Source organism: Cnephaeus nilssonii (genome assembly GCF_951640355.1).
Source record: "Cnephaeus nilssonii genome assembly, chromosome: 1".
In the NCBI taxonomy this organism is placed as follows: domain Eukaryota; kingdom Metazoa; phylum Chordata; class Mammalia; order Chiroptera; family Vespertilionidae; genus Cnephaeus; species Cnephaeus nilssonii.
Genome location: NC_137072.1, coordinates 110,354,020 through 110,368,176, shown reverse-complemented (window position 1 = coordinate 110,368,176; position 14,157 = coordinate 110,354,020). Strand labels below are relative to the sequence as shown.

Here is a 14,157-nt window from a genome sequence, read left to right as displayed (position 1 = left end):
TGGGAAGGATTGGAATATCCATTGAGTTAAAATATGTAAATTGTTACTAATTTTAACACAATTTTGTGTATATTTGAACTTGCTATATTCAGAAGGCATTATTCTTTACTAGAGGCCTGGTGCATAAAAATTCATGCACTGGAGGGGGGTCCTTCAGCCTGGCCTGCCCCCTCTTACAGTCCGGGAGCCCTCAGGGGCAAGAGGTGACACGGCAATCAGGGGAAGGCGACGCCCCCATCACACCTCTGCTGCTGCCACTGCCGGCAGCACAAGCCTCGGCCAGCCCTGTTACCTGAGCCTCAGACAGCCCTGGGCGGCTGGGGGGCCGAGGGGACTGGGGGACTCCAGAGGCAGGTGCGTGGAGTGGCCGTGCACCTGCCATCCCAGCGGGGCTGAGGCGACTGGGCACTGCCATCTTGTTGTTGTGGGCACTGCCATCTTTGAGGGTGTGACAGTCAATTAGCATATCCCCTCCTTATTGGCTGTGGGTGCTGCCATCTTTGAGGGCATGGCAGTCAATTAGAATATTCCCTCCTTATTGGCTGTGGGTGCTGCCATCTTTGAGGGCATGGCAGTCAATTAGCATATTCTCTCCTTATTGGCTGTGGGCGCCGGCATCTTTGCAATGGCATAAGGGTCAATTAGCATCTTCCCTCTTTATTAGATAGGATTGGAGGAGTAACTGCTAATGTTTTTATATCTCCCCCTTTCTTTCATACTTCAATCTTTCCTATTTTTTGTAACATGATACACTTTCACCCATTAAATGTATGACTATGGTATATTTCATAGAAGGAGGGTGTAGTCTTTTGATGGTGTGGAGAAGTTGCCACACCGAGGCTCCCAAACTCTGCAACTGTAAGAGTAGGGACTTCCGTATGTCTGACACACAAGCATGATATGCTGTACATTCCTTCACACATGATGCTCCATGTATCCTTAAGTCAATGACCTGCCTACACAAATGTAGGAAATAGTTAACAATCACACTGTTACCAGTAGAACTGCATCCCCTCTCCGCAAATTCATATGTCAAAGTCCTTGCCCCCAGTACCTCACAAAGACTGCATTTAAAGATGGGGGTCTTTAAAGACGTAGTTAAGTTAAAATGAATTCATGAGTAGACCCTAACCCAGTATGACAGGTGTCCTTATTAGAAGAGGAAACGTGGACACAGAGATCGACACAGGGTGGGTGACACAAAGACACAAGGAGAAGACAGCTGTCCACAGGCCAAGGAGAGAAGCTTCAGAAGAAATGAACCTGTGACGCCTTGACCTTCAGGACTGCACTCTGGAGCCAGCCAGTTGGTGGTACTTTGGTACAGCAGCCCTTGCAAACTATATCACACCGCTGGAAAGGACAATTTTATCAATATTTTGCAAGATGTCTCAAAAATATATTTCCCATCTATATACATATATACACATACCTGTGTGTATATGGTATATGTACTGTATACGTACATATACATATATGTGTGTGTGGAGATGTGTGTGTGTATGTATGTGTATGTATGTATGTGTATATATATATATATATATATATATATATATATATATTTTTTTTTTAAACAATTTAGACTCATGAACAACCAGGAAAGTGCATGTCGGTGCTCAGACCACCCTTTCAGTCTCCTGACCACGACAGTCGTCAGAGCTGGTCACCCAGTGTGGGCAGCACAGCCAGGGTTCTGCGTGCTGCCTTGTTTTTCACTCTTACAAAGGAGAGCTGCAGAAGACGGAGCACTGTCCGTGTAGCAGTGCTCACTATCGTGACCCCCTGTCCCCGGTCACTGAGAAGCCTCTCCATTTCAGTGTGCATGTATAAGAAAGCAGCACATTGGGAAGGAGTCAGCAGGTGTCTTTCTGATGACCTGACACTGGGGATGGACGCATTACTCGTTCACCCAACATCCACTAAGCTGTTCACAGGACCACGCCCATGCTCAGCCCAGCTGCACAAAGCCAGGCAGGACCACGGGAGGGGGCTCCTGCCCTCAGTAAGCTTACTCAAGTTTCAGCAGAGACGCCAGCATATGGGTAACGGACAGGGATGTGGTGACAGCGCCGTGGCAGAACTACAGATGCAGGGAACAGCGGAGCCCTGGGGAGAAGACGGCCAGATCAACTTGGGGAGACTCAGAAAAAGCCCCATATGAGAGGAGACCCTTTTAACATCTGAGAAGATGAGGAACTACTGCCACATGGAGAGGAGGTGTGGGAGGTGGGGAGATGGAGATATGAGGAAGGAAGCTTGCCAGGCTCGCGAGGAAGCATGAGCAAGAGCACAGAGAAAGTAATGATGAAGACAACCTTTTCTTGCAGAATCCTAATATATAAAAAGCTAAGGGCCATCATGACCGAAAACAACCGGATAGACAACCGAACAGCAGGCTGTGTGGGGCAACGAGGCTGGCAAGGGGGTTAGTGAGGGACGACCAAACGACTGAACAGCAGGCTGTGGGGGGCAACAAGGCCAGCAGGGGAGTTAGTGAGGGATGACCAAATGACTAAACAGCAGGCTGTGTGGGGTGACCAGGTCGGCAGGGGGGTTAGTGAGGGACAACCAAACGACTGAACCTCAGGCTGCATGGGGCGACCAGGCCGGCAGGTGACCAGGCTGGTGGGGGGGCAATTGGGGGCAACCAGGCCGGCGGGGGGGGGGGCAGCTGGGGGAGACCAGGCTGGTGAGGGGGGCAGTTGGGGATGACCAGGCCGGCAGGGGGGGCAGTTAGGGGCGATTAGGCCACCAGGCAGAGGTGGTTAGGGGTGATCAGGCTGGCAGGGGGGGCAGTTAGGGGCAATCAGGCAGGCAGGCAGGTGAGCAGTTAGGAGCCAGCGCTCCCAGATTGTGAGAGGGATATCCCCCGAGGGGTCCTGGATTTGAGAGGGTGCAGGCTGGGCTGAGGGGATCCCCACCCCCCCACCCCCACCCCCCGTGCACGGATTTCATGCACTGGGTCTCTAGTAAAAGTATAATCACCTTTCTGTGGCTTAGAGGAATTTGCATTAGTATTGTTTATGGTAAACAACAGTAACTAAAGTCTAAGGGGCCTTCCCTTCACATATTAAACCAGCCCAATAAACTCCGCGGGCCAGCAATCATCTTCTCACACTGTGTGCCGACCTCATAACTGGGAGCTGTCAATACCACAGATCCCACATTAAAATGGAAGGGAAACAGTGGCTGAGACCTAAAGAAACTGCAGCTGGGTGGAAAGAAACCATCCTTGGATGTTGGAATACACTGTATACAACCAATAGAAACTCCTTTCACGGTTTAGAAAAGCGGAAAAGTGACCCAAGTACTGTACCTGTTGTTCGAATGTTACCCTTTCTCATAGGTACAGCACCTTAATTCTTTACAAATGAAAATAAGATCAATTCCTAAAAAAGTAAACAAGATGCAACCCTGGAAACATTCATCCTTCCTTGAAGGTCAGAAAGCCTGTGCTGGTGTGGCCCGAGCCCGGCACCCAGCGAGATGTTGAACCAGCATCTCTAAATCACATGAACCCAGGGCTTGGAAGGGGCTGTGCAAAGAATGTCTCCTGTGCTTGTGGCCCTCCAGGCAAGGAGCAAGTGCTCACTCCTCACAACGGCTCTGAGTGGTTATTGTCGCTCCTACCTAACACAGAGGAAGCCACAGCGCTGGAGGCAGAACGCCTGCCCACGCTCGCTCTCATCCACTATTTTACCAGGCATAGGCGTTACTGTCATTGTCTTTGTGCTAACTCATCTTTTTCCAGTTGCCTACTGTCATAAAGACAGGCATTTAATGAATCAAACTTACAAAAGGCATGACACTGCCACACATTTCTATTTACTGCTAGCTTTGAAAGGTGTTAAGAATTAAAAGATCTGAGTATATATTACTATTGGGAATAGTAATGTACTTTCATACCTTTGGTTCATTTGTGTGGCATCTTGATAAAATAGGCAATCACTATTCCATTTTATTTCAAATAACCATAAAGTATTCAAGCAGTCTTAAGTAATATCTAAAGAAAATTTCCCCTGAAATACACGAGGTGTGACAAGAAAGTAATAAAACGGTGTCATATGCCACTGTTTCCCTTTTGATAAACACAAAAAGCTCCTGTCCTCCTTTAAGTGCCACTTGAAGTTTCAAAGTAAATGCAAGCTGTGGCTAAAGTCAAAGCAGCACAATGACTGTGGAATATGCTTCCTTATATCACAACGAAAACCTGTTCTATTGGTTGACAGCCAGGCCTTGTCCCTCTCTGGTCCCACCTCCCCACTTCCTCCTCCGCTGGTGCTGCCTCCACCCCCACCTCACCTAGTAAATGTGATCTCTCACTTGACAGTTATCTCAATTCTATGGGGAGGCCATAAAATGAGTATGTCCTCTGTTTACACTGACGGTTATACAAGTAACAGAAAGCAGAAAACCAAAATATGGCAAGGAACTAAAGCATACGGCAAATGCCTCAACAAGAAATCACACGCTGGAGTTTTTGGCTTTTTCCACTTTCCTGGGGACGGAAGACTCATGCTTTGGTTTGTTCCTCCTTTTTTCTCTGTAGCAAACACTTAGTGTGCAGCTCTAATGTGGCAGAGACCGACATATGTTCACTGTTTTAAGAAGAGCAAACAGTCTTATTGAGAAGCTGAACACCCAAAGAGGATTTAATTGCTGACCACAACTCAGTCATTAGTACATTTTACACTGCAAGTCACTACACACACACCTATATACACTCAAACACCCAAAAGAAAACTTTCGCTGAAATAATACTTTTACTCCATGAAATACAGGCGAGTATTTTCTACGTCCTTTTTAAAAAACAATGGTCTCATTAAACTCAGGACCCACCAAAGGGTGAGAACTCCTGTCTGAAAAGAGGTTCCAGGACACGCAGGCGTGCTGAATTCAGTTCCCTCCCTGGCAGCCGCACAGCAGGGAAGACAGTTCAAAGCGGCCCCACGGAGCTTTGCAGAAGCACCTGCACTGGCAACACAGCAAAGGCCTTTGCACACAACTGCATGAAAAACAGGGATTTACAAACCGCAGCTATTCAATTTAAAATTCGTTCTCAGAGTAAAGTTTTATAAGAATTTACATGAAAAATAATTATTTCAAAATAACCGTCTGCTTAATTAATAAGGCACTTCTTTTTTGTTTGCTTGCTTGTGTTTTTTTGGTTAATCCTCACCCAAGGATACTTTTCCATTCATTTTTTTGAGAGAGGGAAAGACAGAGAGAAACATTGATTTGAGAGAAATACATGGATTGGTTGCCTCCTGCATGAGCCCCAACCAGGGCCCGGGCCAGGGAGGAGCCTGCAACCAAGGTACAGGCCTTTGACCAGAATCAAACCCGAGACCCTTTGGTCCGCAGGCTGGTGCTCTATTAACTGAGCCAAACGGCTAGGGCAATAAGGCAGTTCTTGAGAGTTTTGGGGATAAAAATAGTGAAAATGAAGGGCAGAAATGTTCACTGCCTTTCTGTGCCATGGGAGACACTGTCTGGAAGGACTTCAGACGCCTTCTACGGATATGGGCAACATAGTAGTAGGCACCGTGTGTGGGCTGTGTGCATGGCCTCACCTCCACTCTGCAGACTCGAGAACCTCCCCAAGTTCATGAACAGAAGAGGCAGGGCCAGACTTCAGTGGGTCTGCAGAAGGCTTGGCTTTGAAAACTGAAGCACTTTCCTAGTAATGACACCTGTCACTCTTCCTTCCAGCCTCAACCTTGCCACTGGATTTGACACCTTATATATTTAAAAAAACATCAATGTTAAGAAAAGCACAAAATGCCAATAATTCCATAACCCTGGAAGTCAACGGAAAACCCAGTTCTAGTGAACATTTCCATAACCAGCTCTTACCACATTCACTTTGAACGTCCTACTATTGCTTTTCATCATTTGAACAGTACTAGGCTCCAAAGAAATAAGTAAAAAGGCTAGCCTCTCTCTGTGGAGAATGGAGCAAGGCTTACCTTTTACAACATCTATGTTTACCTTTTGGACAAAAATGTCTTCAATGCCCTTCGAAATTTCAAAATAAATAAAGTGTTATATCTAAAATTAAGATGGCACAACGATTCTGAAATAGGCCTCTTGGAATCTGACAAACCACCTCCTGGCGATTCTGAATACCATCTTGCCACTATGACCCCAACTGCCAGCCAGGACGGCTGGTCTGGAGTGTCTGGTGGCAAGAGGTAGTAAAGCGGGAAGGGGCATTTCCCATCCTCCCCCTGGTCTCGCTTTCTGTAAAGCTCTGGGTCTACTCTGCTCTGTGAGAGCAGAGATGTATCTCGCTCAGGTCTACAATGGGAGGATGAAAGGCCATGAGGAAGGACACCTTCCCCAGGGAATGCACAAGCTAGTGAGCTGGACACAGACCAGTGGTAGTGCCTGATGAATGATGTGCCCTAGCCGCACTGGCCAAGAGAGTAGGTCTGTGCGGGGTGTGGTGTGCGTGGAGGGTGGCATGGGCATTGTGCACGCAGGGAAGGGGGAATGGAGTCAGCAAAGATCTCCCACAGAGAAGACAAGATGGGCACTGGATTTTGCCAGGTCAGTAAGGAGGAACAGAATTCCCAACAAAGAGAAGAGTGTGCACAGGTGCAATGTGAGTGGGTGGCTGTGTGGCCAGAAGGTAATCATTATACAAGAGGGACAGAAATCACCTTCAGTTAATTACTAAGGAGCGCAACTCTTTGTTCTACGTTCCAGAAGTTCTCAACAAGCCCACATGCGGGGATCCACGATTAGAAGAATGTGAAGGAGAATGAGTTATCAATAAGAAAGTTTACAAGTGACTGATTTTGAAAGCAATGATGGCAGATTCAAGACTGTCCCTATAATAAAACAGTTTTATTCACCTGAATTAAAAAATCCATGTCCCCAGGAAATTTACACTCTAGGCGATGATGAACAAAGGGATTACCTCGAGCCAGGTACTTTTATGATAGGCAAGGTCACAAAAGCATATGTAACCATGGAAAACAAGGTAATGTTGATAAAAGGCTTGACAATAATTACAACTTATATCTGACATATATTTAACACAAAGAATCAATTTAAGATGTTAATATGTGGAAAGACTATTATGGGACCAAAAAAATATTTTCCCTCCCACCTTCTAAGTTCTTCTGGCTGATTCAAATCGACAGAGGCAGATTAAGAGGAGAAAAATGTACGTTTATCACGAATGCACACGCTGGGAGGGTTCACAGGATATGAGACCTGAAACGGACGGGGCAGTTCAGGTTTAGAGGCCACTACGGACAAAGGAGAAAGGGGGGCAGGAGCCTGAGGTTTCAAAGGAAACAGGCATTTTATAGGTAGCTGAGGAAGAGCAGAACACACGTGCCAGGCAATGCAGAAACAATGCGTGGTGGGGGATGCGCCTGGAGCCTTCCTACCTGCTGCTAAGGTGAGGCTGTTAAGATTTCCTTCCTGGAACAGCCCTTTTCATCTGAATCTCTTAGGCAGGAAAGGGAAAGGCCACAGGTTCTTTCTGAGTCTTCTGTTTCTGAATAACCAGCTTAAAACCAATATCCCAAAAGGGGCAGCTTTGGGGTGGCAAGATTCTGGTCCCCTTCACTATGCATATGGAGGGGTCCTGAGATTTTCTTGCTTCTCTTAGTTCCAATCCGTGTTTGAATACGATTATTTTGTAAGCACTTGACCCACATTAATTTATTTAATCCTCCCAACAACCCTGGAGGCGAGGACCATTACTTAGTATGTGGCCGGGACAGGCAGGGCTGTGAGCTCTGCTGAGGGGTTGGAGCGGGCAGGAGGCTGGCTGTGCTCTCAGGACCCCATAGCCCATCTGAGTGTCACTAAGGATGGGAGGTCTTTACTGTAGCTGCCATCACAGGCACCAGTCTCCTTTTCAGGGAACAGTCAGCAAGGAGCATTACGGCAGACTGAGTGTGAGCAGGGACAACAGGTAAGGGCAATAAAACAGTCAGAGTGACAGCTCACAATGGCCTGATACAGCAAATGGAGAGAGAGGAAAAGAGATCTAAGACTGTTTTCAAAGCTGAACTGACAGAAGTTAGTTACTGATTCAAAAATATAAACATAGCCCCACAGTGCCAAGTTCACAAACTGTCCTTTAAACATCAGTGAATGGGGTAGAAGTCACGGCTGACTTGCCCTAGACCAGTGGTCGGCAAACTCAATAGTCTACAGAGCCAAATATCAACAGTACAACAATTGAAATTTCTTTTGAGAGCCAAATTTTTTAAACTTAAACTTCTTCTAACGCCACTTCTTCAAAATAGACTCACCCAGGCCGTGGTATTTTGTGGAAGAGCCACACTCAAGGGGCCAAAGAGCCGCATGTGGCTCGCGAGCCGCCGTTTGCCGACCACGGCCCTAGAACCATCTGATAAGTCCTATGTGCCTAGTAGATAGCAGGGCCTACGCTAGGCCAAGGAGGCCCTGGATGCCCCGAGCCACTCCCCCATCACCTCTCAGCCCGCTTTTGGAGGGGGCTTCTGTGCTGCTGCCACTGGCCCTGGGCCCTGTGGTTGAGAAAGGTAGAGGGCTGCAGAAGGAGTATGGAAGCTGCTGTCACCACCTCTACCAGCAGGGGGCGCCAAGCCTCCAGGGAAAGGGAGGACTACCAGACCAGGCGGTTGGGAGGGTGAGCGGTGCGGGTCCCCACCCTTTCCTGCTTCTCAGCAGCTGTGTGGCAGGACATCCAAGTCAGGGTGTGTAACAAAAGAGGGCCGCACCGTGAGAAGAACTTATAGGGAGGTGCCCTCAAACGTGTTTTCATGAAATTAGAAACCGAGCAGGATGCCCAAGAGTCTCTGCCACCATTGGGGTCTGAGTAAGCCCTTTATTAGTTTCACAATGAAATCCAAGGGCTGTTCACTGAACCAGGGTGAGACTGGCTGTGACTGCACTTTCTTAACACATACCTCACAGTGAGAAACACAACAAGGCTTCATATGACATTGTCATTAAATTCATTACTTTGAAAGGAACTTTTAAAATTATTTTTTCATAAATGCTATTCTTCTCTGACCCTCAAACAAGCAGAACGAAGTTCCTCCACTTTTATGTAACACCCCATGTCCCCTGTTTCTCATATGCAATCATCAGCCCTTCCGAGATGATTTAGTCCAACCTTCTAATTTTAGATGAAGTCAAAGCCAAGGAGGTTCCAGGCTCGACTGGGTCACTTGGCTGTGCCCTGCAGACCTGAGATGAGAAGCTAAGGGTATTGAATCTCGACCGCAAATACTCCCCTGTGTGACAGTAACCTTTCTCTCTTTCAATAATAATATTAGCCAATGCCTAAACACAACAATATTCTATACCTACAGCAATACCTGTATCTTCAACCTGACAAACTTAAAGTTAATAATAAAAATTCACTAGATTCTTAAGACAGCTAAGACTAATCAGCTGAATTCAATTTTTAAAAATGTATTAAATAACTATACTATACAAAGCATAGTAGCAATAAGGGATTGCCAAAAAACACAGAATTACAATGTAAAAAAAATTCAAAAATGTATTTTCATTTTAGTTTTAACTTTTATGATAGGAAAGGTTACATAAACACATGTAACCACAGAAAATAAATAATTTTGAGAAAAGGCTTCGTACTAATCACAACCTAAACACCTGACATATAATTAACATAAGGAATAAATTTCTTAAAGGTAAATCAATCAATGGATTTTCATTTGAAGAAGGATATGCACATGGTGAGATTTTGAGATCTTCTTTTACTTCTAATTCATGTTGAACACTGCTATACTAATTTTTCAGAAGCATAGCTCTGAGGGGTGGCTAATCTGATTACCACCCTCAATCTGTTCTCCTTTTGTTGGCAAAGCATAGCACTTACTGTCCTTGTCTCCCATGCAGCTGGGGACGAGGGTATAACTCAGCCTGGCCAGTAAGATACAAGCAGAAGGAAGTATGCTGAGCACTTCTGGGAACGCTTTTAATTCTTTATAAAAGGAACAGTCAAAGAGGGGCTGTCCATCTCTTCTTTCTGATTATCATGCAGATGTAATGTCTGCAGCTGCAACGAGCAAGAGGACCAAAAGCCAATTTGCCAATGATGGCAAAATAGAGGGATCAAAAAGATGTGGTCCATGCTGGCTTCATTCATCTACTGGAACAGTTGAGACCTCCTTCCTTGAGACTTGCTAAAAAGAATCTTATTGGTTTAAGCCACTGTTAGGTATCCTGTTACATACACAGCTAACTGTTAGTATTCTGTTATATTCACAGCTCAAAGTACGCCTAAGCAATCTATTTTAACCGTCCTCCCAAAGCCAGACTAAACTCTTTAGCTTAACCAGCCTGTCCTTCCAGTGTACCTGTCCTTTCCTGTGTGTACCTCACTGTTTCCCACATCTGGGACTTCCTAGCATACCCGCCATCCCCCCCCCCAACACTTCCCCTTCTCCTCCCCCCACACACACATTCATAGGCCCTACAATGCACCGACAAAATCTACCTCTTTTTTTTTTTTTATCACTTTGCCATTACCTTCACAAGTCCTTCCTCACTGTAAAAGTACCTGGGACATAGTAAGTATTCAAAACAAAGACAGGGAAAATAAATAAATGAATAGGTGATCTATTATTTCTCTACATTAGCATTTATATATATGAGGCAATTTTAGAAAATGCTGTGGATTTTTTTTTTTTTTTTTTTTTTTTTTTTTTTTTTTTTTACCATTTGCTGCAATTTCAGATTCACACAGATGACAAAATTAGCCCTTGGACAAAAATCTGGGATGTTTTTACATTAGTAAACAGGTTCAGTAAGAGATATTGAATTGATCTTTCTCTTCTCTTGAAAGTACAAACGTTTGTTGCATGTTTTATAGTCACTGCGTGCAACTCTTGTGGAAGCAAAGCGCTCTGTAATCAAGTGTCTCTCCCTCCAAAGGCTAGCAGAAAATGTCATAAGATTTACCGAAAACAAGAACAAAAATGAGTTAGGGTGTTATGTATTAGAAGAGACAATGCAACCACAAAGGAAACCAATAAACATAATTTAGATTAACATGAATGTCTAGATATTCTCCCTACTCTTATAAAGAAAGCCCGAGGTGAAACACTACTCATAGGAAATAAGGGCCACAGGGGTATCATTCATGCTGATAGGAGAGATATGTAAGCCTGGAATTAAACTGAAATCTACCTTCCCTCTAGGTTTCCCTTAGTCTTAGAAGTGAAGAAGAATGCCCTGAACTGAAATGTATGACTTCCTTTCATGCATTTTAAGCAATAAAGCTTCTAGAGTGTTGTTCTAAGAGACTAAATCAAAATTTCCCAAATAGGCCTAACACCAACACCCTCCTTCATGGGAAGCAGGGTTAGAAAATTATGACAACTGTGCATGAACAGTATTAATTCACCTTTCCTGACATTCTACATTTTACATACATACCAATAAACCAAAGTTTCACAAAAAACACCCTTAGCATAGGTGCTCTAATACTGCTATTCTTTTCTTAAAAAAAAAAATCCTAATTGATTGCAATTTACCATACATATGGGTTACCCATTAGTGGTCCTGTCATGGATTACAGTTTGAAAAACACCGATTTATACTTTAGTCTTATCAACACCTGTAGGCATTTTCCCCAGAAGACAACTTAATACTCACAATAACAAACATGAAATGCTTGTAATTTTCTATGAGAAATCTACTCAAAAACTTGCTTGTTATTTCAATGTTACCAATAAAGAAGAGAGAATGATGTGTATTGAACTGCCTCTGATGACAGAATTATAAAGGGATGCTGTCACTGCTCATTATTTGTGTCACAGGAGGGGTACGTCAGGGTCAGACAGACAGACACCTCCCCGCTTTGAAGCAGTCTCCTGGGTGTGTCCCTGGCCTGGCTGTGGCTACAGGCAAATCCCTCTGTGTTCTCCCCAGAGAAGAACGGGAGTCCAGATCTGCCCCACCAGGTGGAAGAAAGCACTTCCCCGCAGAAAGCAGGTGGGTAAACTGTCCGTGGCTGGACAACGGGCCAACGTTGTCCTGACAAGAACATGGCCCCAGCAGACCCTCCCTCCAGCGGCCTCTGCAGTATGTCCTCACATTTCCACCTCACGGCTTATTACTAGAGGAAAAAAGTGAGCTTTGAAAAGCAAGTTGATTAAGGTATTACATATATGTCCATATCCCCCAGTGCTCCCCCACCCCACTTCCGTACATGCCCTCACCCCCCTGCTGCCTCTGTCCATTGGAAAAGCAAGTTTTTTAAAATGTTCTAAGAAAGATACAAGAATTAGTTTAATTTTTTTTTTTTTTGCAAGCAGAAGAAACATTACTCTCCACTCCTAAGAAAATCTTACATAAACTCCAATATACAGAACAAAGGCGCTGCTGCAAGAAGAGGCTGCTGCAGAGAGCGCCCGCATACCCCTCCACCTCCCTTCTCATCCTCCAGGCCCTCGGCTCCCCTGGGGACCCTAGAACTCCCTAGAACAAATAAACCAAGCACATCCATTGATCCTGACCTAGGGCTACACAGAGATGCACTGCCACGTGTGTTCTCTCCCAGAATCTTTGCTGGCTCCCCAGCTCTCCACATCTCCCCAACAGGGAACTTCCTAAAACTTCATCATGTGACATGCCACCAAGAACCTATGTGAAGCAACATTTCTCAAGTTGTCACTCTACGCCTGACTCATCAGTCTACCCAACTGATGGACGGTCATAAAAATAAAATGAGCATCAGCCAAACCAGCTGATCTCACTTCTGTCTACCACGCCTCTTGCCATTATAATATGTGATAAAGCAAACCAACAACTCTTCTGACAGCCACTGAAACAGAAAATATGGTTCTAAGGAAGTGACTGAAATATTCTAAGTTGTATCTATATATATATATATATATATATATATATATATATATATATATATATATATAAAAGCCTAACATGCAAAGTGTCCCCTCCAGAGTTCGATCAACCTGGAGTTCGATCACTCGCCATGATGTGCGCTGACCACCAGGGGGCAGTGCGGAACGAAGGAAGTCCCTGGCTTGCAGCTGGGGAAGGGAGGCTCCAGTCGGCAGCTGGCAGCCACTAGGGACCCTACCTGTGCACTAATTTCGTGCACTGGGCCTCTAGCGTTACTATGAAACTATGAAAACATGTTTTAATATAGCTAAAGCTGAATTATTTCTTCTTTCTTTCTAGCAAGAAATATGGAAGTGCTCAGAGTCACCAACCCTAACAACGCAGAGGAGAGTGGCTTCCTGCCACATCTGACTGGGCTAGACAGACTGAGACACAATCGAGGGAACATGGTGTGTGTAGACGCGGAGCTGCCATAACTACGCCAACCTACGATGTGACATCCTCTGTGATGAAGGCAAAATGAACCATCTTTTTGTTGAAGAGACTATAATTTATGTTTTTAAATATGAAGGCTGTCTGAGAAACTAAACCTTAAAAAAGGCTGACATTAATTTATTATGCTGAATGGAAAAAAGAACTGCTTCTAATAAAACAAAACTGAAGAGAACTAAAGGAATAAGTGGAGGTTAATTCCTTGGAAAAGGTTATTTGGATGCGACACACATGCAAATAGGATAAGTTTACTAAGAAACAAAGTTAAGAATCATTGGATCTCACACTAAAAATATACTCTTTAAAGCCTCTTCCTTTATCCTACTCCCCCAATATATTTAATTATTTCCAAATATTTAAAAACTCAACTCAAACTGTTCACTATTTCTTTTCTTTTTTGTATGATTAGCACATTGACATAACTTGCAAAATGATGTCTGGTAATAGAAAAAAAAAGGTACCTTTTCCAATTCTCTTGGTATTCGCATACAAGTGTACACTCTTTCTCTTCTTTCTGTGTACTTGGCCTCATTATGTTCAAGGAAGTACCCTCTTGTTAGTTCAGCACTGAGGAACCTCAACAATGAAAGCTCTATAGGAAAAGAAAATGACACAAAACAAAAGAACAGTAATTATCAAGGAACTTACATGCTAGCTGGGGCCATAGGTAATACATATATAAAACAATGATGAGAGAATAAAACGAAGTCCTCTATAATTCTGTGCCCAAAACTGAACTATACATAAATCATTAGCAAAGTCTATTGAGAAAACTGCTGCTCTGTGTGGTATAAACTGAAAATCCCACAGAAATACAGA

General features: G+C 44.4%; 1 protein-coding gene across 1 annotated transcript in view; it reads right to left on the bottom strand.

The window, feature by feature from the left end:
• The window catches only part of TAPT1 (transmembrane anterior posterior transformation 1), a 59,048-nt gene that overhangs the window by 33,516 nt on the left and 11,375 nt on the right, over positions 1–14,157 (bottom strand). Inside the window, exon 2 of the mRNA XM_079773550.1 lies at positions 13,800–13,930. Within this exon, the coding sequence (XP_079629676.1) occupies positions 13,800–13,930 (131 nt within the window). The remainder of the gene's footprint in view (positions 1–13,799; positions 13,931–14,157) is intronic.